The sequence below is a fragment of the Ovis aries genome, chromosome 26 (genome assembly GCF_016772045.2).
Source record: "Ovis aries strain OAR_USU_Benz2616 breed Rambouillet chromosome 26, ARS-UI_Ramb_v3.0, whole genome shotgun sequence".
NCBI lineage: Eukaryota > Metazoa > Chordata > Mammalia > Artiodactyla > Bovidae > Ovis > Ovis aries.
The window spans coordinates 32,619,075-32,642,126 of NC_056079.1; the positions used below are offsets into that span (position 1 = coordinate 32,619,075).

The 23,052-nt window shown below is 44.8% G+C and overlaps 2 protein-coding genes across 16 annotated transcripts in view; one reads left to right on the forward strand and one right to left on the reverse strand.

The window, feature by feature from the left end:
* The first annotated feature begins 2,411 nt into the window (after positions 1-2,411).
* LETM2 (leucine zipper and EF-hand containing transmembrane protein 2) lies at positions 2,412-19,141 on the forward strand. Of its 8 annotated transcripts, XM_027962637.3 has the most exons (10): positions 2,412-2,465; positions 4,118-4,198; positions 5,394-5,847; positions 6,421-6,564; positions 9,166-9,303; positions 9,706-9,906; positions 11,095-11,214; positions 14,489-14,602; positions 16,590-16,682; positions 17,679-19,141. In XM_027962637.3, the coding sequence occupies exons 2-10, from the start codon at positions 4,152-4,154 to the stop codon at positions 17,730-17,732; spliced, it is 1,365 nt and encodes a 454-aa protein (XP_027818438.1). In that variant the 5' UTR covers positions 2,412-2,465; positions 4,118-4,151; the 3' UTR covers positions 17,733-19,141. The 8 variants fall into 8 exon arrangements, with proteins under 8 accessions (XP_027818438.1, XP_060263140.1, XP_060263137.1 ...); XM_042241385.2 differs by lacking the exon at positions 2,412-2,465 and having other exon boundaries at positions 3,123-4,198; positions 16,936-19,141; XM_060407158.1 differs by lacking the exon at positions 2,412-2,465 and adding an exon at positions 3,123-3,281 and having other exon boundaries at positions 16,590-19,141.
* FGFR1 (fibroblast growth factor receptor 1) overlaps positions 15,841-23,052 on the reverse strand; it is a 56,091-nt gene continuing 48,879 nt past the window's right edge. For all 8 annotated transcript variants that reach the window (XM_042241381.2, XM_060407153.1, XM_060407152.1 and 5 more), the window contains one exon: positions 15,841-22,958. In XM_042241381.2, the coding sequence (XP_042097315.1) occupies positions 22,782-22,958 (177 nt within the window). In that variant the 3' untranslated portion in view covers positions 15,841-22,781. The remainder of the gene's footprint in view (positions 22,959-23,052) is intronic.

A 23,052-nucleotide genomic window follows, 5' to 3' on the forward strand; every position in this document is an offset into this window, starting at 1 on the left:
CCTACATATCAATGGTTTTCATGGTTACTAATTATGGATTCGTTTTTAAAAAGCACCAGCCAAAAAAATAAAAAAATAAAAGGACCAGCCTGTTAATAATGCTGTTATGATATTCAGAACTAAGCATCTCCATTACCATCCGTAACTATTTATACACCTATACTTGTGTGGTTGCTATGCTTGTGATTCCAGAAGTTAAGGAATCAATCAAAGCACATTTTTCTTTGTTTTAAATGTCTTTTTAGAACACAAGTCTCCAAAGGGGATTTGTGAACTTATTTCAAATGTTTGATTCTATCTCCTGGAAAGAGAGGTTAAATTGGTCTCTCTTTTTTTTTAACTTTCCTAAGATCCTTTCTACCTAATCTTCTTTTCCACCTTCCTGTATCTTTCTTGCTTTGTTGATAAGCGATTTCCTTGGCCTGACACTTGGATTGTCCCCTTGAGGAGAATGTGGAAAATTATTCCCAGGGATTTTATTTTAATCTGCTTCTAAAGCTGTGCTGTCAGGAGTTTAAATTTATGTGAAGTAAATGCACAGTCTCTTCCTACATAAGATATACATTGTCAGTAATATTTGGTCTGGAGCCATATTTAGGGAAATAACTTAAAAATAATTTCTATTTTTAGCATCTAACATGAGGTTCAGAACATGCTTTCTCTTCTTCATAGAAAGTGAGCAAATAGCTCATTAAGAAAGCAACCTACAATTCTCAGGGCCAAGGTTAGGGAGAAAAAAAATTGTTTTTCTCTTCTGAAGATTATATTAAGAAACTCATTACATGATAAATAACTTATCCTGAAAGTAAGAAAAAACCCACCAGGTCTGGTAACAGAAGGCAGACACTGCTTTGAACCAATGGATTTCAATAGGGAAGATTCTTAACCCTTCCCTTTTTAAAATGTGATTGCTGACATATGGCCATGGTAGAAAGTCTAGCTCATCTTTCAAATACTGGGTTTGGAATCGCTCGTCTGGTTTATGAATACTTAATGATTTTCACTGTGCCTGGTTGTAAATGAATACAATGCATGAATAAGAATAATTTCCCGGTATAAAATGTCTCCCAGGGAACTGAGAGGAATATTTTTACATCTTTTATGATCTTTTGCAGAAAAGTACATGTGCATGATAATGCAGTGATTAATTTATGAAATTAATGTGAAAAGTATACCTACCTAGCCTTTTAGAGTTCAAAATTTACCATTGGGAATTTTCAGGGAAGGAAAGGTACAGAAACCAAAGCTTTATAGATTTTAATTCTAGAATACATAGAACATTAAGGGAAGCCTTTATGTGGAAAGTTGGCCATCAGACATGCACAATGGGCCCTCTAGTGGCCACACCGAAAAGTTTTGCCCATTTAACATAGTTGATCTATTTGGTTATTAGTTAAAAAACAATGCTTTGTGGATTAAAAGCTGCCTTCATTTTTTTTAAAGAATGAAATTTTATACCTGTCAGCTTTTATTCTTACAAATGCGCAGCCCAGATGAGTAAAGTTTGTAGTCAGTTACATGTTAAGAGAAGCCTTCGTGTGAAAGTGATTCCTTCCTGTCTGGTGTTAGTCAAAGGAGACCCACCAAAATTGTGTTTTCTTTCTAGAGTCAGATAAAATAGATGGGTAGAGATAACTGGGGAGCGAAAACATTTTTACATGTTTCACGTTCCCAAAATGACTCAGTTCCCTAACCTGGGAACTGAAGTGCCCCCAAACCTGCAGTGCTAATGTCACCGCATGACTACTATAATATACATTTTAAATACTGAGATTTCTACACTATTGAACATAAACAATGTCTGTTAAGAGAACATTAATAAAGCAGTTTTCTTTAGTGGAATTCATATTTCCATATGCAGATTTCACAATATTCCAGTTTTTGACCCTAGAGATAGGAGAGGAATGTTTTCCTCACCATTCCCGCCCTTTCTGCCATTCCCTCTCCCTGCTATTTTCCCCGCCCTCAGTGGCGGAGTTGGAAGGTGGAGGGGGATACATCAAAGTGATGTAATTGGTGACTCCCAGATGGTTACCATGGCGACTATCAGGCATATTATGCTACTGGTAGAGTAAGAGCTTCTTCCATTTAGTCTTCAAGAAAGGGTTTTGGGGGGTGGGTGGCGGACGGATGAGAATCCACAGCCTACAGAAGACGGACAGGCCGGGTTGAGTCTCCCAGCAGACAACTCCTTAAACTAAACCCCGTAGACTAGTCGTTTCTCCGGTGGGAACCGGACTTCGCTGCCTCCTGAGCTGCCACCGCGAAGGACGCTCTGGCGCCCCAGAATCTGCGAGCTGATTGGCGGGTAGTGTCGTCACTCACAGTGACGTGATGGAGGAGGAAAGAGGTGGAGCCATAGAGACTTGGCTTCTGGCCCTTCTAGCTGGGGGAGCCGGGGGAGGAGGGGCATTGGGAAGGCACTGGAGGACTGAGGCAGCCGTTCCGGGAGCCGGCCGGAGGAGGTAGGGGCGGGCGGGCCAAGTCCTCAGGCTGTTACTCGGTGGATCGCGCCCGCCTGTTTTCCGCCGGAGCCCGCTCCCCTCCGTATCCTGCTCCTCCCATCGGCGCCCAGATTTCCCCACATCTTCCAGGCCCCACCCCGCTCTCTCCTCAGCCCCTGACCTCGGTCCCCTACCCGCGCCCCAACTTTTGAGATCAGCCTCCACCCACCGCTCCTTCTGTGCTTCATTTCCTCATTTCTTTTCCGCACCCTGCACCCCGATGCTCCTCGCCTTCCTTCCATAAATTCGGACCGCCAAAGCTCGTGGTCCACTGCCTGCACCATCCCCTTTCCAAAAAAACAAAGACCCCCCCCCCGACCCTACCACATCAAACACAGCCCATCAACGCACAAGGCGCACAAAAGCCATCTGCTGGGGAAGCCGAGGGCGCCTTTTGCCCCAGTGTCGCCGAGAATCAGAGGCAAAGGTAACCCAGAGAGCCTGAGGTCCGGGTGAGCTAGAGGCATGGTGCGGAAGGGCAGGCGGGGCTCGCCGACGGCCCCGCCCCCTCCCCGCCTCGGCCCCGCCCCGCCTCGGCCCGGATCCTGACCCTCCCCGCCTCGGCCCCGCCCCGCCTCGGCCTCGGCCCCTCCCTCCTGGGAAGTGGTTGCTCAGAGCAGATTAACTGTCCCCCTCCAACTGGAGACGACATGCCCTTGGTCTGGGTTCAGATGTTCTGGAGTATCATTTGAATTCTTGTTCAAGACGTCAGCTCTATGGTTTCCGACCAGGAGGGACTGGAACTCCTTTCCCAGCAGTTGGAAAACTGTTGACAGTGTGAGAAACTAATTCCCTTGCTGTCTTTGGCTGAAAAGCGCCGGTAGGATGGTCAAAAATTTTGGGAAAGCTTATTTAAAGGTTTAAAGCTCAGTTTGGGTTTCCCCTGTGGCTCAGCTGGTAAGGAATCCGCCTGCAAGGCGGGAGACCTGGGTTCGTTCTCTGGGTTGGGAATATCCCCTGGAGAAGGTAAAGGCTACCCACTCCAGTATTCTGGCCTGGAGAATTCCATTGACTGTATAGAGACACGACAAAGAGACACGACTTTCACTTGGGCTCTTTAGAGAATCGTTAGCGTAGGAAACCAGGCTTCCTCCACTTTTGAATTATTGGTAGGTATCTTGCATATTTTCACTGATGAGTATTTTCAGTCTTTAAAGGTTTGGCAGCAGCTTGGCCAAGTAAGGAGTAAAGATAATTGAAAACAAATGCAGAAAATTTACTGTCTACTTGTAATTTTAGGCTACAAATAAGTGTGTCTTGATCAGTTTCTTAGACACTTGGCAACCATTCAAGTAAATTACTAAGTACTATTTACCATAAATCAAAATATCCTCGAAGACCATATCATCATATGAACATCATTGTATTAGAGATCATTTCTATGTGTGGGGATCTAAAAGTACCATTCTCAAATCCAGGGCTAAGAAAATATTACTCCTGATTGGTGGAAATTCAAGAATGAAATTGGAAATGAACTTGAGGGAGATTTTACACTTTGAATAGAATATGCAAATTTTCTACCCTTGAAGTAGTTGATAACACTTAAATCCTGGTGTCTGAATAACCGATATGTTTTTAAGGTATTGAATTGTTTACTTACTCCTTCTGCCCAGGTCCCTATGTTGACTCGTTGAAAAAAATATAAATATGGCCTTCTACAGTTATAAAACAGTCTTAGCTATTGCCCGGACAAGGTAAGCCTTGGGATTCCCTCCTCCTTCCACTATTTATATGAACCTTATTTTTCTAGATGGAAAAGATACATGTAAAAGGATAGACTCAGTACACAATTAAAGCTTTCTTGGTTTTAATTGTGTTGGCTTTTAGGAAGCAGGCATTTTAATGTATTTAAACTTACCCAGATTTTCTGTATGCTTTAGAACTCAAGCTGAATAATTTTGTAAAAGTGTGGAACAGGTAAGATAGAAAATGTGAATGGCTTTAGAGTGACACCACTGTAACTGATGAATGCTACATGTAGCCCTTATATGTAAAAAGGAGTAAAATGGCTGGCAAGCAAGCCAATCCTAGGGCTTATACCTGCCCCAGTAAGGTCTGTTATCACTTACTTATTCCAAAGAATATTCACTGAGGACTTACTGTGTGCCAAATACATTGTACATTTTCCCTTTGGGCCATTCAAAAAGTGCTTTATCTTGGCAAAAATAGTCTGAAGGAATGGAAAAAGCCATCTCTTTGCGAAAAGAAATCTCTTTGCCAGAAACTTTCTTTTACCTAGCTGGGTCTTATTTTTATTTTCAAATAATCTGATGTGTCAGTTTAGCTGAAGATTGTGAGTTGTTGCAAAACTGGAATGTAGAGATCCCTGACTGGGGAGCCTAATTCTAATTCTTATTCCCAACATTCCTTAGGAATCTTAGGTGAATAACATTTCAGCTGTAAGTCCTTATTTGAAGGAGTCCCTGGGCACTGCATAGACAAAGCAGTATTATGTGATTGGTTAATCCCCACAGGGACCATGAAATGTTTCATTCAAACAATATTTCTATCATCAGTAGAGCAGTGGAAAACACAAGTGTTCCACCTGCTTAATGATAATAGAGACAAAACTTTCAGACATAGCCCCGGATGGAAAAATGTTTGCTTTTTAAATTAATAGTCACAGAGTTTCTAGCTTGTAACTCAACAGTTATCCTCAGGAATTAACTTATTAATATATCTCATAGAGTGTATCATTCACCCACAAAGCATACGGTTACTCAGTTGGACTAAAAAGTTGTATTCATTCATTCATGAACATGATCAGCTTTGAAAAATGCAGGATTAAAAATGATTGTTTTATTTTTACCAGATAAAATATTTATTTCTTTACTCTTTCACTCTGTAATAGTACGTGCTTGACTCAGAGGCTGTTGGTCTTTATTCCAGATTCCCTAACCATTTTGTCCAGCCTACCAGCTCTTCTTACTCCCCATCATTTGCATTGCTTCACTTACCAGATTGCCATTTAAACAAAACCTATATGAAGAACTATGGAAGCAAAAAGTTCTCCCATCCAAGTCAGTTAGGCAATAAAGTACTTCATTTACGAGCCAGAATCTTCCAAGAGCTGCACACTTCAACTTGCTGGTTGCAGGAGGTCCCCAATAAGCATCAACAGGAGCAAACAGCAAAGAAGCCTCAGGTGCCAAGCCCTCAGCCCGTGAAAGAAGCGGGCATGAGGATTAAGGAAGGAAAGCGATCTTATAGACAAATAATTATGGATGAACTGAAATATTATTACAATGGATTCTATTTGCTTTGGATTGACACCAAAGTTGCTGCCAGGATGGTTTGGAGGCTGTTGCATGGACAGGTGCTGACCAGGCGAGAGAGAAGAAGGGTAGGCAAGAGTCATATTTGAGAAAGAAAATGTAAAATTGAAACGAACTGTTGATGAACCAACTTTTAAATTCCTCTGAAAAAACCCCAGAGTAGGAATAGTAATTCACAGTGAGAACCAGAGTTTCTGACTTATCTGCAACCGACTTGCTGTATACCTATAGATGGGCTCTTAAAATGTGTGTATAGTTGCCCATGGAATGGTTATAATTGTGTTTTCTAATTTCTCCAAGGAGTTGAGAGGCTTCAAGTTTGATCTGTGCATCTGGAGTAGAAACTGCTGTTAATGTATTAAGTATATGCATTTGAAAAATCAATTTTAACAGATACCATGTTATTAAAGTACTGACTTAGATGAAAGCTCAGAGATGCCAATAATATGTTTTGATTGTCACAGATTTCCTTGAAGATATCCCATAATCATTACTTCTGAGCTAAGGTACAGAGGAAAATCCGGCCTTTCCATTTTATAAATAGCTGCCTTGGGTTTTTAATGCTTTCAGAACTGAGGCAGACTTTTGTTTTTGGCATGGCCAGAAATAATGGATATTTGCATATGCCTTTAATTCTTTAGCTGCTGAGAACCTGTGCTGATTTCTTCCGCCTGGTTCCATTCATGGTGTTCATCATCGTCCCCTTCATGGAATTCTTATTGCCAGTGTTTCTGAAACTTTTCCCGGAGATGTTGCCATCAACTTTTGAAAGTGAATCCAAAAAGGTATGAGGATTTTGAAAGATTTTAAAAGAATTAATAGAGTTTTATCTTTTTAAGAGCAGTTTTTAGGTTTACAGAAAAATTGAGCAGAAAGTAAAGAGAATGTCCATCTACCTCCGGACCCCTGCTCCTATTTCCCCTATAAATTTTTTAAAATTATTTTTTAAAATTTATTTTTTGGCCACACAAAAATTAACTGTGACTAGATGACCAGCAGGCATGATTTACTCAAACAGACCCTTGCATGCTTATGAGTAGCTCCTGAGCGGAGGGTGTCCTCCTCCTCCTTTGATGGCCACTATGAAGGTGAAGGGCTGCCCAACCGAGACAGCGCCTTCATTCTCTCTATCTCGGCCACTCTGCCAGACAGACGGATGAAGGCATGGACCCTTCCCCCTGAGAGAACAAAGAAGGCAACTTTTAAATCAGACTGAGACATGTTTCCCTGCCTCAGTGACCATGGATCTGAGATGACAGAATGGTAGAATTTTACCACACTGTTTGAAAGGCATTCTGGATAGAAGGACTAGTGTTTAAGATGCCTTAACAGTATAAAAGCGTATGACATAATCAGAGACCATAGACTGGTCCTCTGTAGTTGGAGCAGGGAGCACCAGGGGATCCATGGGAGAAGATCAGACTCACATACTGTGCTCGAGTCAGGTTGGAAAGTATCCACCACCCTCAGGAATTTAGACTTTGACTATGGTGATTGATGGAAGGTGACTGCAAAACAGGGGATGAGAAAAAAAAAGTGATCTATATTTTAGATCAATCTAAATCATCTAATCAATCATGATTAGAGCTATATTTTAGGAAAACAGTGTGTTGGCAGGAAGGATTAAAGAGGATGGTGCCAAATGAGAATCAGCTGGAATGTTATTACAGTAGCATGAGAGAGAGAGAGGGAGGACAAAACCTGAATTATAAAAGTTTCATCAGGAGTAAAACTTTGAAGATAGGTTTGAGACAGATTTAAAGGGTAGAATCAAATTGCAATATTTAACTGCCTGGCAGTGGTTTGAAATTAGTTTACTTACGTTTAAAGTAGTCAGGGTCTAGGATTAATACCATGGGATTCCAAGGAATGTGTATGTGGTGGGTTTTTTTTGTTTTGTTGTTTTTTGACTGCACCATGTGGCATGATAGATCTTAGTTCCCTGACCAGGGATTGAACCTTTACCCTCTGCAGTGGAAGTGCAGTGTCTTACCCACCAACCTGCGGGGGAAGTCCCCAAGGAACATGTTAGTGAATGCAGAAAGAGGTGGGGGATGAGGTAGTGATTTATCTAAGTATTCTTCTTTCCTCAACATTGCTTGTTTCCTGAACATATGCACACACATATCACGGCCACAGGATTAGAAAATACTTTCTCCTTTGCTTTGTTCCATGAACAGAGGGAGAGAGCAAGAGAGTGAAGATGAGTACCTAGCTTTCTGCTTACACAAGGTCCCAGCACCATGTGCTTCTCTTTCATTGCCTGATACACTTTTACATTAATTTGTGGAGCTACCTGGAGAAGGAAATGGCAACTCACTCCAGTATTCTTGCCGGGGGAATCCCATGGATGGAGGGGCCTGGTGGGCTGCCATCTATGGGGTCTCACAGAGTCAGGCACAACTGAAGCAACTTGGCAGCAGCAGCAGTGGAATTACTGGTTTATCATTGACGATGTTTGTCTCTCCCATTAGACTAGAAGTTTCCTGAGGGCAGGAATTCTTACCTGTTTTTGCCCATTTTACCCTAGCACCTAGCACACGGTGAATGTTCAATAAATAGATGAATGAAATCAATGGTTGCGTGGGTTTTAATCATGGTATTGCCATTGTGTGATTCTAGGGGGCTGATTCTTCTAATTCTAAAAAAAAAAAAACCAATGATTGCTATGATTTGCTTGTCGTTAGAATCTCTTGGGCAACTTAATGGGGGGAAATACATATATATGTATATGCATATGTATGTATATAAAACACATTTATTCCTGTTCCTCTGTATCCACCCTGATCATGGTTATTTTGAAAATACTACCACATTGTATCTCTGGTAGTGAATAAGGATTTAGAATTAGTGGTCAACATAATGTCTTAAGAGTATGCATTTAATTCTCTTCTACGCAGTGCTTTTTTATATGTTATAGCACTTCATTATCTTGTAATTAATTGTGTTTGTTTTCTTCTTAACCTGTAAGGTTCATTAGCTTAACTTCCTACTTTGGTTTGTGGCCAAGGAAAATCTAGGGTCACTCAGACCAGGGGTCAGCTTGACCAATGACCTAGATAGTTTGCACCAGGTTAAGAGATAGTGTGTATTTTATTCTAAAGAGTGACAAAGGCTTCCACTGAGGGAACTATTTTGAACCCATCCAATATTTATGATGATTGCATTAGAGAGAAAGGTAAGATTAAGGAGAAAAGTTGCAAATTGAGGCTACTTTTTAATTTTCTCTGGTTTTCACAGAACTCCTTGAATTAGGTATAACAAGAATATTCATTCGTGAAGTAGAGATGACAGCAACACCACCACAGTTATGTTTCTCTCATCTTTACCTACCAAGTTGTAATCATAAAGGATTCATTCTAACTTTTTCCTCTTCCATCATGAAGGAAGAAAAACAGAGAAAGAAAATGGCTGCAAAGTTGGAACTAGCGAAATTCCTTCAAGAAACGATTACAGAAATGGCAAAGAGGAACAGGGCCCAGCTGGGGGACGCCTCAACCCAGTTCTCCTCCTACGTCAAACAGGTGTCAGTCTTTTATATAAAACCAGACAACTTCGTGTCATCATGGAGCTTTCAGATTGTTCCTCATCTCTGAATTTGCAAATATCTCAGTTATACAGTATTTCAAAAATTTATGGGAGTTTGCAGAAAACCTATCTTAAAGCCATCAATGCTTTGAAGATGTTAATAACTACTTAGAAAAACAGTACAATGAAACTCAAACTTTTGAACTTCTCCTGATTGTTCAGTTGATTTAGGCTGACTTCTGACAGATTTTTTTTTTTAACTCCTCTTTGTAACTCAGGGCCCACTTCCAGACATAAGATAGAATCCATAAATGCTTTGGCATCTTTCACATGGTCTACAGGGAAGATTCTTTAAGCAGGAAGCAGGTTTTTATTAGTCCCTGTGTCCCACCGCCTAGGTCCAGACAGGCCACAAGCCCAGCACCAAGGAGATAGTTCAATTTTCCAAACTCTTTGAGGATCAGCTGACCCTGGAGCACCTCGACCGACCTCAGCTGGTGGCCCTTTGCAAACTGCTGGAACTGCAGTCCTTTGGAACCAACAATCTGCTTCGCTTCCAGCTACTGATGAGGCTGAAGTCTATAAAAGCAGATGATGAGGTAAGAGCTGAACTCAGCTGGAGGGAATTAGCCTGGCGTTGGGAACTGTCTTAGGGTGGCTCTGTGACACAGTGCAGTGCCTTCTGTTAGGTTTGCCTGGAGGCTGGTTCTGGGAGAGTGAGTGGTCTGAGCAACCACTGATAACCTGAACCTTGATGACTCACTTTCGAAGTTGCCTGTTGGGCTCTTGAGAAGGTCTTGTAAGCAGTGAGTAGCTTGGATGTCTTTGGGGCTAATCAAAACCAGTTTTAGGACCCATGGGGAAGGAACAGCAGCTTAGTAGATCCCGGGGAACAGTAGATCGCACTGCCAAGGACAGTGCTCAACGCCCACCCCTCCCCCGCAACCCCCCCACACTTGCCCTATGCTTCCTTCCCTTGGATCTTGGTGAGCCTAGCTGTAAGAAGGGGTGGCCAAGGACCGCCAAGGAGGGAAGGCAGGACCCCAACATCTTCAGGGGTAAGGGCACCATTTGGACTGTAACTACTCGTTAGTATTCTAACAAAGTGGAAAGAATGTTTCTTGAATCGGAATCAGCTGCTTTAAAAGCATTCTGCCTGAGGGAGCAGGATTCCCAGAACTGAGAAGGCAGGATCCCATTGGCCCCATTTAGATTTCAGTGGTTGCTTTCAGAACTGTGGAATAAACAATACTGGTCCCAGAAGTCCCATAGTTTGGGGTCATACCAAGTAGAAACTGTGTTATTTATTGAAAGAGTTTTGAGGCCCAGGGAGTTGGGGCTGTTCTTAGGGGGTTGGGGGGGTGAGGGAGGAACGCTGCTGGGATGTGCAACAAATGGTACATTGAAAGCTTTTCAAATGGAATGCTTTTCTAATGAGTCTTAAAGTCACCACTAAAGGGAAGTGGAGTGGAGCTGTCACAACCAGGCGCAAGGCAGTGCAAGAGGGAGAAACACCTCGGGGTCAGGCGGTGGAGTTCTAGAAGTTTCTGATATTATTCACATCTGTTGGCAGGATTCCCTTCACCTCCACCACTGCACCTCCTGCGGTCACCTGGCTTTATTGAGCGCCTGGCCTTTGTGGCAGTCCGAGCAGGGGTCAGAGTGGGAAAGCTAGCTGATTCTGCCTTTCCCCTGACTTGTGGGAATGGAAGGATTAGGCCAAACTGGAATCAAAGGACCTGATGCCATTCCTTCTGTTTGTTTGTTTGTTTTGTCTCTTCCCACAGGTAATTGCCAAGGAAGGGGTGAATGCTCTGAGTGTGTCGGAGCTCCAAGCTGCCTGCAGGGCCCGAGGGATGCTGTCACTGGGCCTCACTGAGGGGCAGCTGAGACAGCAGCTCACAGAGGCAAGTGGTCGCTTTCCTGGGTCCTGTTCCCTGGAACTCTCTCCTGTCCGTTTGTGTGTCTGCTCAGTTGCATCAGTCATGTCTGACTTTTTGCAACACTATGGACTGTTGCCCTCCAGGCTCCTCTGTCCATGGGATTCTCCAGGCAAGCATACTGGAATGGGTTGCCATGCCCTCCTCCAGGGGACCTTCCTGATGCAGGGATTGAACCCGTGTCTCTTATGTCTCCTGCATTGGCAGGCAGAGTTCTTTACCACTAGAGCCATCTGGAAGCCCCCTTTCCCATTTTCAGGCCTTGTTTTTTTAATTTCTGCCTTGCCATCTTACCTAATTGGCCTTCTTTGGTGGAGCCATGGGCCGCTGAAGAAGCTGGCTTTGACTGCAACACAGTACTCTGTTGAATAGTTGTCTGTGGCTGCTAACACACCACCACAAACTTAGCTGCTCAAAGTAACACCCACTGATCAGCTTCAGGTCCTGCAGGTCAGAAGTGCAGGCTGTTTTCCTTTCTGGAGGCCATGGGGGAGATTCCACTTCCAAGCTCATGCAGTTTGTTGGCTGAATTCAACTCCTCACAGCTGTGGGAGTGCGGGCCCTGTTTCCTCACTGGCTCCCAGCCCCAGGCCACTCTCAGCCCCTCCGGCCTCTCCATCTGCAGTGAACTTCTCACCCAACCTCTAGCTCCGGATTTAAGGCCTCATGTGATTAGACAAGGCCTTCCTGGGTCATCTTCGTATTTTAAGGTCAACCAACTTGAGACTTGGAATTATATCTGCAGAATCCCTTCATGGCAGCACGGAGTTTAACGTTTAATTGAGTAACTGGGAGAAAGTGTAGGTACACAAGGGACAGAAGTCTTGGGACCACCCTCCAATGTGCCTCCTCCTCCGGGTATCATGAGGGCTCTGAGCTGAAGCTCTGATACAGGGCCTGTCATCCGGGTGAATTCCCCTGAAGGCCTACACCTTCTGGGGCTGCTTTCCCAATTCATGCCCCAAACCAGGGTCAAGTGTTAGCTTTGTAGCAGATTCCCCTCTGATAACGTACTCTCTCCCAAACAGTAGATTTTTAACGGAGCGTTTAAACTGTTTTAACTGCTTTAAAACAAAGTAATAACTCCTATTACAATCTTCATTCCCATGACTGTAAATGGTGCTGTGGAAAGACTTCCCTGGTGGTCCAATGGTTAAGGCTCCACACTGCCAGTGCAGGGGGCCCAGGTTCAATCCCTGGTCAGGAAACTAGAACCCACATGCTGCAACTAAAGAGCCTGCATGCCTCAACTAAAGATCATGCATGCCGCAGATAAGAGCTGCCATGCCTCAACTAAGAGCCTGCATTATGCAACTATAGGTCTGGCATACTGCAACTAAGGTCTGGCACACACACACACAAAAAGTGTGCACAAATTATTTAGGGCTAGGAACCACTGTTGTGGCTTTGAACCACATCAGGTAGCGATTTCCTCTTCCATGTTGGACCTGCTCTGATTGGAAGGGGAGCATGTTCTAGGGGTTACTTAAACATCATTTATTTCCTGCATGTAGGGTATTCAATGACTTCATCCTGTCAAATTGTTTTGTTGGAAGGATGTGTTGTTTTATAATCCCCCTTCAAGGGAGCAAGAAAACTAAGCCAACCATACAATCTTCACGGATTGCTGTGGATTACTGTTCCCAAAATCCTGCGGTAGGATATGGCTGACATCTCATAGAAAGGAAAAGCTAAAAATGATAAACTTACAAAATGTCTTAACTTAAAAAAAAAGTGAAAACTATGAGATTCCACATGCGCTTGTTACCTTGGGAAAGGTCAGAGGTAGGTGTCATGCTGTGGTGGGGCGGGTGTAAGGACAGAGGGGCGCTCATGGAGTGCTGGTAAAGTCCTGCATGGAGGTTTGGCAACAGCTTTCCAAATTTAAAAATGCATTTACTTGGACCTAGAAATTTCAGTTCTAGGAATTTGTGCTCTATTATTGCACATGTGCAAAATGACATATCTAGAAGACTATCCATTGCAGCACCATTTATGATAGCAAAAGACTGAAAACAGCCTAAAGTTCATGAGTACAATAATCAAATAAATTATGGCATTTCCATCAATGGAACCCTTTACAGACATTTAAAAGGCAGCAGCTCTGGAACCTCCCTGGTGGTCCAGTGGTTTAGACTGTGCTTCCATTGAAGGGGGAGTGTGTTTGATCCCCGGTCGGGGAACTAGGATTCTGTATCCAGCACACTGGATGGTGTGGCCAAAACATAAATAAAAAGAAGGCAGCTCTACATCTGCTGGTACAAATCGATTTCCAAGATGCTTCAGTGAAAGAGAGCAAAGGGCAAACGTGTGTATATGTCACCCTTAGAGTAACGATAAACATATAAAGGTACATTTGGTTTTGTTGTTAATATTTTGTTGGCTCAAGTGTTGTGGCTACCACTGAGGTTTCGTTTTGTTTTGGCCATGCCGCAGGGATGTGGGATCCCAGTTCCCCCAACCAGGGATCGAACCCACGCCCCCTGCAGTGGAAACACTGGTGCTGGGAAGTCCCTAAATGTATATTTGTATACGCATAGGATATCGCTGTAAGATTGTATCAGGAACTGGTACCAGCAGTTGATTGCAGGGAGGGAAATAGGGTAGCGAGAGAAAAGGATAATTTACCTTTTGAATTTTGTCTTATGTGCACATATCTATCTATCTATGGTCTTCCCTGGTGGTTCAGTAGGTAAAGAATCTGCCTGCAATGCAGGAGACCCAGGTTCGATCCCTGGGTGGGGAAGATCCCCTGGAGGAGAGAATGGCAACCCACTCCAGTATTCTTGCCTGGAGAACTCCATGGACAGAAAAGCTGGTAGGCAAAAGTCCATGGGGTCAGAAAGACTCACATGACTGAGTGACTAACACACACACACACCCCTATCCAAAATTTGGCCAATTTGGAGCTTGAAAAATTACATCTCATTCTAGTGTTAATTTCTTTAGTTATGAATGAGGTTGACGTAATCTTTTACGTTTATCTACTTTATACTGAAGATACTTACCTCCTTTGATCCACAGTTGGTGTGAGAGGTTAACTGCACCGCCCTCTCTGACTGTGAGGGGCTGTAGGGCCCAAGCAGGAATGCAGCAGCCGGGAGACAGGCCCTTGTCCTTGCTCTCAGCACTCAGCGTGTGCCTGGGGGCCCATGAGACCAGAGAGATGTGGGCAGCAGGGGGTCATGGCGAACTCGAGCGGTCTGTGACTGTCATGTTTCATCCCTCTCCCATTCTCCAGTGGCAGGACCTCCACCTGAAGGAGAATGTCCCACCTTCTCTGTTGCTCCTGTCCCGGACCTTCTACCTGATAGACGTGAAGCCGAAGCCGATTGAGATACCACTCAGTGGGGAGGTGAGTCCTGGCTCTGTGGGAACCCAGACCCCATGACTGGGGCCGCTCCGCAAACCCGTTTCCTCTTACAGTCAGAGTAGGCCTCTATTTTGGCTTATCTTTTGGAATTTGGCCCCAGTGGCTTTAAGATCTTTTAAAAATTCCTTTAAAAGATGAAAATTACTCAAACCACCTCTAGCTTTAGAGCTGTTTACTGTGTTTAGGAGTCCTATTTGATTTCTTATCAGGAGTCTGGCTTTATTCTTTCTAAGTGTCTAGTCTTCTTAGAGGGTTTTTTTTTTTTCCTCCTCCTCACCATTCTTTCTCCTTTGATACTGAATGGTTCCTGCTCTTTCCTGTCTGTCTCATTTGCCCAGATTCCTATTAATTTTTAAGTGGTGAATGGCCAATCTAGAAAATAAGCAATTGTCTCCTTTCAGCCCATTTCCTTAATTATTTGTGATTGCCTTTAACTCAGTAGCTTTTGTTCTCCTGGTGTTAAGAACCTAGGACTGGCCCAGTCACTAGAGCATCTTGCTCTGGGTCCATCAGAAGGGGCCTCTCACTTCCCTGCTTTGTGGCTTCATGTCTGACTCGGAAGCTGCATGTGTGAGAAAGGAGGGCCCATGAGAGAAGAGGCTGCACTTGTGGCCAAGTGGATGGACCTAAGCACTCTGGAATGAGGACCAGTCATTTGGAATCTCGGTTATGCTATCGACTCCTTAAGCAAGTGGAGAAAAACATGAAGTCCAACACGAAAAATGTACTTCAGGAAACACCATCTTGCTTTCCTTTTCCGAAATTTCAGAAAACGATCTGGATTTGGGCTTTGTCCAGAAGCATTCTAGGGAGACTTAGGAGATAAAGTCTGGAGCGTAGACCATGTTCTAACAGGCTCCTGGGTTCTTACTTTTTCTTTGAGACAGACCAGTTGCTTGTCATTCTTAGACTGCTCTCAGTTGCAAGGAAGTCTTAGAGTAGCGAAATGTCTCAGAGCTAAATTTGTGTTTCAGAATGATTTTAGGCGGTTATCAACTCTTGATCCAGATGTTGCTTTCTAGAATGGTTAAGAAACACCTGGGAATTGGAATTCCTTGGTGGTCCCGTGGTTAAGGTTCCGGCCTTCAATGCAGGGGCCTGGGTTCTATCCCTGGTCAGGGAATGAAGATCGCACATGCCTCACAGCCAAAAAAAGAAAAAAAAATTGTAAAAAGGAAATACTATTAAGAAAAACTACCTGGGAATTAAGGACAAAAGGACAGGCTCTTAGGCATTTTATTGTTGTTGTTGTTGTTTTTAATACATGCTTTTAAACTTCTGTTCTTCATATGTACAAAATGAAAACAAGTAGCATGCTAGGTTCAATAGAGTACTGAGACATGAAACTGAATATACTATAGTTTTGGATGTATGTAGCCCTTTCCCCTCCAAAGTACATGAAGAAATTACTTCCAAAGAGCAGAGATTTACTTTTCAAATGTAATTAATGTAATTGTTGAAGACAGGTTAGCTAGTTCTTCTAAAATACCACTCCCTCCCTCCCTCCATCTTCAGATATTGCAGGAGCTTCTATTAAGCAACACCTTTCATTTGAATAAATCATTTATTACTAGCCACCAACCAAAAATGACACCAAAGATGTCAGTTTTGACTTAAGTTATATCAATGCTGGCAGAAACCGATGCCTGTGTGAGAAATGGCAACTTTTGTGTTTTTTTTATTTTTATTTTTTTGAGAGTGGGAACAGGATCAGAAATGGCAAATAAGTAGCTTGTTAATAACAAAGGATTTTAAATATCAGAATCTGATTAAAGTGCAACTTTTGTATCTAGAGTGCTCAAAAGTTAAAAGGTAATACTAAGTTGCTATTTCAGGGACATACACTGCCTATTTCACCCAGAAAGGAAGTCAGGAAAGCAAATTGTGCTGAAAAGTACTAAAGTAGAAGTGCTTCTAAATTTCAGGAGGAGCAGACAGCTTAATTTATATAAAATCTCTCTCTTCCTAGGCTCCAAAGACAGATATTCCCCTGGGATCACCCACTCCCCCTGAATCTAAAGAGAACATGGCCGGTTTAGCACCTCAACTGAAGGGAACTAAGGTGAGACACTTTTGATTACATGAAAATAACAAGAAGTTAATTTCATTGGTGTCCTTTAATAAGGACTTATTTTGGGGTACTGCTTGATCTAAGTTCAGCATCTGGCTGTATGCATGTAGGTTCCAGATTTTGCCTGTTGAGTCCGGTGGCAGACATCCAGTAGTTGTTTCAGGGATCTGGTAGTCATGGCAGTGTGGCTGTAGCTCCAGCACACCTTGAGTCAGTAACCCAGCTGTCAGCTCTGATGTTTAAGGGTGAAGAATGGGTACAGCTGCCGTCAGTTACATCATCACCCACAACACCATCAAAGTCTGTTTCACTACCTAAAGAATTCATCACTTCTGCTAAAGATGTAAATTTCTATAAAAGGAAACTCTTTTCCTCAAGTTACTTTTAGGGGCAGTGAGAATCTAGAATTATAATTGTTGCAAAATACCACACCCTCTCTCTGTGTAGTCCAAACAGGAAGCTGTAGGCTGAACTTCAGTCATCTTATAACCACTACATTTAAAAAAAAATTCAGTGATCCAAAAGCAAATATATATATCAACAAATGCAATCGTGGTTCAGAACTAAACATGTTAAGTCTAGAAGCTAATTACAATATAGGCAGATTCTTATTTTCTGTTGCGCCAGATGGAAATAGTTCCCATATGTTGTGTATTTCACACAGGCTTCAGATGTCAGGAAATACTAGCAGGAAAGCAATTTAAGAATCTTAGGAGAAGTGCATGGATAGATAAGTAATTTCTCATTTACATGCACTTCTCATCTATCCACTTTTCCCCTTTGGGGGTGAGACCAGAAAGCAGGAGGCAGTGAACAGTAGGGGGTCACAGGAGAGTTGAGCTGTGGAGAGGTTCTGCTGGCTCTCGAGGACCAAAGAGGGAGCCACTGAGCACCCAGATTGTTTAACCCAAGGCCTTGTCTGCATGTCTTCTTTCTCACTATGACCAGTCCCTAAAGTCCTTATGTTTTTGTACCCCAATACTCCAGGCAAAATCAGAGAAGACAACCCAGAACAGCAAGGCTAGTTCGAATGGAGCATAAGGACTCATGGAGGATGGAACTTACTCTCTCTGGCTTGGGGCCCTCAGCAGTGGCATCCGTAAAGGATGTCCCTGAGATAGAAGATCGGTCATTTAGTCCTCAGGGCAGTCTTTTGAGGCCTTGTAACCGTTCAGATGACGTCAGTGGCAAGACCAAGTTCGGATCGTTTGGAAAACTATTTAATTGCCAAGTCCATGTTCTCCGCAGCATTAGATCATCCCACTGGACTTTGTGTAAGGCCCATCTGCCATATTGTCTTTTAGCAACTTCATGTCCTTTTAAGAGAGGAAACTTTTTTGCTCAATGGAATCAGCCTGATGCCTTAAGATACCTCTTGTCTCTAGCTTAGTAAGCCGGGTAGGAACTAGGGAAATTTCAAAGCCAGTCATCACGAGCATTGCACAGGCACTCCCACACTCTCACTGCCTGTACAACTTTTTCAGACTGAGCACACACACCCACACAGACACACACACAGACACACACAGACACACACACACCCCAGTAGGAATGTACAACTTTTTCAGACTGAGCACACACACACACACACACACGCACCCCAGTAGGAATGTACAACTTTTTCAGACTGAACACACACACACACACACACACACACACACACACACACACACACCCAGTAGGAATAGTGCCCTGGAAACAAAGTAAAGGTAACGGGATGGATGTAAGTCCCTGGTTAGGTCTTCCTGGATCTAAAGAAAAAGCTTCTTAGGGAAGAAGATGGAGTTCAATAGACTGGCAATCAGAGACTTGGCGGCCCCCCTCGGGCCCACAGAGGCTGCAGGGATCTGGGAGGCCGCCATTCCTCCAGCACATATGGCTTCCATTAGCCTTCATCTTGCTAGGAAACATAATTAAGGGCTTAAGACCGAACCATTTGTTTGTGCTGGGTGTGTGTTTTTCTGGTCTGTTTGTCTTTCACAAACAAGACTATCTGTTAGTCACAGGGGTTGTTAAGAGTCTGATACAATCCCAATACTACCTAGGAACAGGTATTATGTTCAGATATTTATGTTGGATATCTTCAGTGTTTCCATACTGAAAAACCTTAATAATAAATCGATCACCATGCAGCTGACCACCAGCCTTCTTCCCTTGGGGAGTACTTAGAAAGGAAGAGGTGTTTTAGCTGTAGAAATTAGATTTCTGTACTTGCTGTGGAATTGAAGGCAGTTAGATGGGCATCCATGGAACCGAGGAAAAATCAACCTGTCTGAGGTCATCTAAAAGAGGAATGTTATCAGCATTTGACAGCAAGGAAATGCACTTTAAAACCTTCCCTAAACCTCCCCTCTGCTAGAGGACAAGCCTCACCATGTCCTGTCCTGCTGAGGAAATCCATGCCATTGGCCTTGGAAGGTGATTCACAGTAAATTTTCCCATTTTTAAAATGATGTGTGTTTATTTTAATGAGTTCATATTTCAAGGGGTTGCATGTGAGAAAGGGATTAGCTCGTTCGTTTGTGCAACCCTGTTGCAGCTGGGTGCCTCGTGGGGGCTGTGGGGCCGCTCTACAACTCTTTCTGGCTTTCCCCATGAACAGAGTGGGAAAGGGGCCCTTGGCCACCTCAGACCTCAGCTGGACTTCACCCATGTTTACTTCATAAATAGGCATCTGAGACCCTCAATACACCTCTCTTCCCTTTCTTCTGATAGTAGCTCAGAGAGCTCACTTCACTGGTGGGTCCCATGATGGTTATAGGTGCAGCCCACTGCTGAGACTGAGCTAGTAGTGTTCTGGTAAATGATTAACACCCAGTCTGGTGGTTAGAACTCTGTGCTTCCACTCCAGGGAGCTTGGGTTCAATCCCCGGTTGGAATCTAAGATCCCACATGCTGTGTGGCATGGTTTCAAAAAAAAAATTAATAGCCAACTCTGGGGTGTGGTTGGGAGGGAGCCCTGACTTGTAGTATTGCAAAGCAGTGATGTAAATACTCCCACACAGCTGATCTTCAAGCTATCAATAGGCCACCGAACAACAGTTGGGGACAGACAGATATGGTCAGCTTGAAACACCCCACTTAACTGACCCCCTGACCTCTGGGAGGAACAAGAGACACTTAAACCTCTAGTTGGTGCAGGCCACAAATGTCATTTCCACGCGCCAGGACAGACATCTGGGAGGCAGTGTAGCGTAAATGGCCCTAAATACTGTTAAGTGCCAACCTAGAGAGAACTTGCCCCAGTGCTTGGGTCCCTGCCCACCTGCCTCCCAACAGCTGAGTGGAAGCCTGTCTCCTTGCCCTGCTCTCTACTCTTCCCCACAAATGCATCTTCTGTGGCTGCACCAGCTGCTAATAATCTCACCGAGTATAATTTTAGGCATTTTCTAAAGCCCAACCCCGGTGGTGATGTCAGACTTGGCCCATCTCACACCCTGAGAATTCTGCTTCAACAGAAAGGTGTTGGTGGCTTGGCACGTATGGACCTGCACCTGTGCTGTGACTAATTCTGTGTTTCAGTCATTACAGGTCGCAACGGTGATATCGAATAAATGCTCTATAGTGTTAAAACCTAAAGATCTCCTTGTCACCACCAGTGCACACCAGTAGGTAGGGTCAGACTAACGGAACTTTAACGCTGATCGACACCTTCCTTTTGCCCAGGGTTCTGGCCCGCTGGCTCCCCCCAGTGGCGGCTGTGAGAAACACAGCGACTTCACTGTCATGGAGATAAATTTCCTTCAGCCATGATTCAATCTTACTTACCTGAGATCAATATAGTACATTAGCGGTGCCGGGGGACTGGTGACCCCTGGCCTGTGGCAATTAGAAAGGGTGGGAAGGTGGTATCGACCGATGCTCCGGCCCTCATCTTTTAACCCTCAGGAAACCAGACAGACTCAGTGCCTTGACAGGATGACATCTTCATTAGATAAACTGGATCTCTTTCCTCAAGAGACCCAATCTGGTCAGCTAAGTAAAATGGCCATTTCATTTTCTCTCAGGTCAATTTCACTATCTTTGATTTGACAGCTCAGTCTCTCGGGAAATTCATGGGTGATTAGAGTAGTAATAGCAAGGACATCACTGTTACAGCAACAGTGAGCTGTGTCCCACTGCCTCTACTGAAGGCACGCAAAGCCCTTTGTGAAAGAGTGACCATCCATTCACACGACCCTGGGCCCAAACTATCATCAGTATTTTACAAGGAAAGGTGCCACTACAAGCTGTCCCACAAATGGTTTTAAAAGCTAAAGTTCATTTCCTGATTCTGTTCTTCACTAGTATATGCCCTCCTTAAACGTGAACACATATCAGAGTATGTTGATAGTTGCATATTCACAGAGCTACTCAGCAGAAAACAGAACTTTATAATGAGCCAACACTAGAAGGGGCCAAGAAACAGCTCAGAAAGGAAACTTCAGGAGCAACCCCATTCTTCCCAAACGAAACTGGACTTGCTTTTATACTTAGAAGGGATCCGGCAAAGGGCAAGCTTTGGGGGCAGAGGCTGTGAACCAACAGCCTGAGCCCTAAGGTTCCAAGGAGCCGGCACCTACTTGGTGGGGGGAGAGATAACCAGCAGGTGGCAGAGGAAGAAAATTCCCCAGCAGCCAAAATGCACCTTCACAGAATGTCTTCCTTTTCCTTAGGGCTGGGGTAGAGTTCCTGTGGGAAGAACTGGAGGAGGCCAAGTGCTAGCCCTAGCACACGCGGTCTGATCACTCGAATTCAGAATGGTATTGGCGGGGGTGGGGGTAGGTAGGCAGAATAGCCTGGGAGACAAGAAACCTGAAGCCAGGGCCCTGGGTGTAAAGCTGGTCTTAGGTAACAGGTCCTCCCTGACACAGAAGCACAGGCAGAACCATACCCACACAGAGGAGCAGCCACTCTCCTAGGTCTGAGTACCTGCCGCCCAGGGTCAAACCATCCATGACCTGCCTCTTCATCACTTCAGCCCCACTCCTGGCTCTTCGGAGCTGGGCCCTCAGCTCCCTGTCTGACTCTCAGACCCCAGAGGCTCCACATTCCCCCCAGGGAAACGTATGGTGGAGGGGGCGGTGGGGCCTGGCCCTGGGCCCAGTGACCCCTACCTGCCTTCTTTCCCAAGGCCCGGCAGAGGAAGGAGGGCTGTCCTGAGGCCTCGGAGAAGGACCCATGGGGAAGAGACCTTGGGACAGCCAGCCCCAGAGCCCGGCAGCCTCGCTCCTTCACAGTCGGCCTCCTCTCCCGTGTCACACAGCCCGTATAAAATTGAAGCAGCAGCAATTTTTATTGAGGGACCTAAACTGAAAATAGGTTTAGAACATAATTTAAAAAAATAAAACAGCAAAAGTAGCAAAAAATATATGACCTTTTTAAAAACATTTTCTTTTTTTTTTTTTTTTTTAATATATAGCAACTGATGCCTCCCAACCACCAGGAGCATCTTACCCAATGGGTAAATCTCTGGTAACGACCCTTTTAAAAAGACATGTAAATATATACTCAGATTTATACACTTTGTGTTTTCTTCGTAGCTATGTACAGAGCCCCTGCTTTGGGGCTGGGCCCCAGGGCCACGCCGCCGGCTCCCGGCCTCTGCGTCCCCACCCTCGGGTACCAGGTATTTGGTCATAAAAGCAAATTAGTATCGGAATCAATAAGCCACTGGCACTATCCGTCTGGAACAGAGGTCGCCTTCTGCGGAGGCCCGAGCGCTGACCACCTCTACACGCAACTCCCGCTGTAGCCCGAGGACCTGCCACCAAAACACGGGCACATGGGCTGTGCAGAGCAGGCAAAACCAATGCAGGAGAGCTAAGTCGGCTCTCGCTCGAGGGCGGCTCGGCCCCCACTGCCCGACCCTCCAGGCGGCAGTGGGGGGGTCTTGGTCCAACGTTTGGCAGGCCACGTAGTAGCCGTCAGCAAGGACCGGCCTCCCTGCTCCTCTGTCAGGCTGTGAGGAGGAGAGGAGGGGAGCTCGGGCGTGCGGGCCTCAGGGAGGCCGGCCAGCAGAGCGCAGGGGAGGCAGCGAGTCCAGCGGGAGGAGGGGCGGGGCCACAGTTGAGGATGGAGTCCGGGGAGGGGTGCGGGGTATGGGGCCAGTCAGCGCCGTTTGAGTCCGCCGTTGGCCAGCTGGGCCTGGTGTCGGGGCAGGCAGGGTTCCTCGGGCAAGGGCTCGTGAGAGAAGACGGAATCCTCCCCGGAGGAGCAGGTGGAGCTTCGGGTGTCGGGGAAGCTGGGGGAATATTGGTCCAGGGGCATTGACAGGTCCAGGTACTCCTGAGGGCGGAGACAAAAAGATGCAAGACCCGCACTCTGCTTCCCGCGGCGGTAGGATTCATTCCGCGAGAACTAGAATCCCGCGAGAATTCGG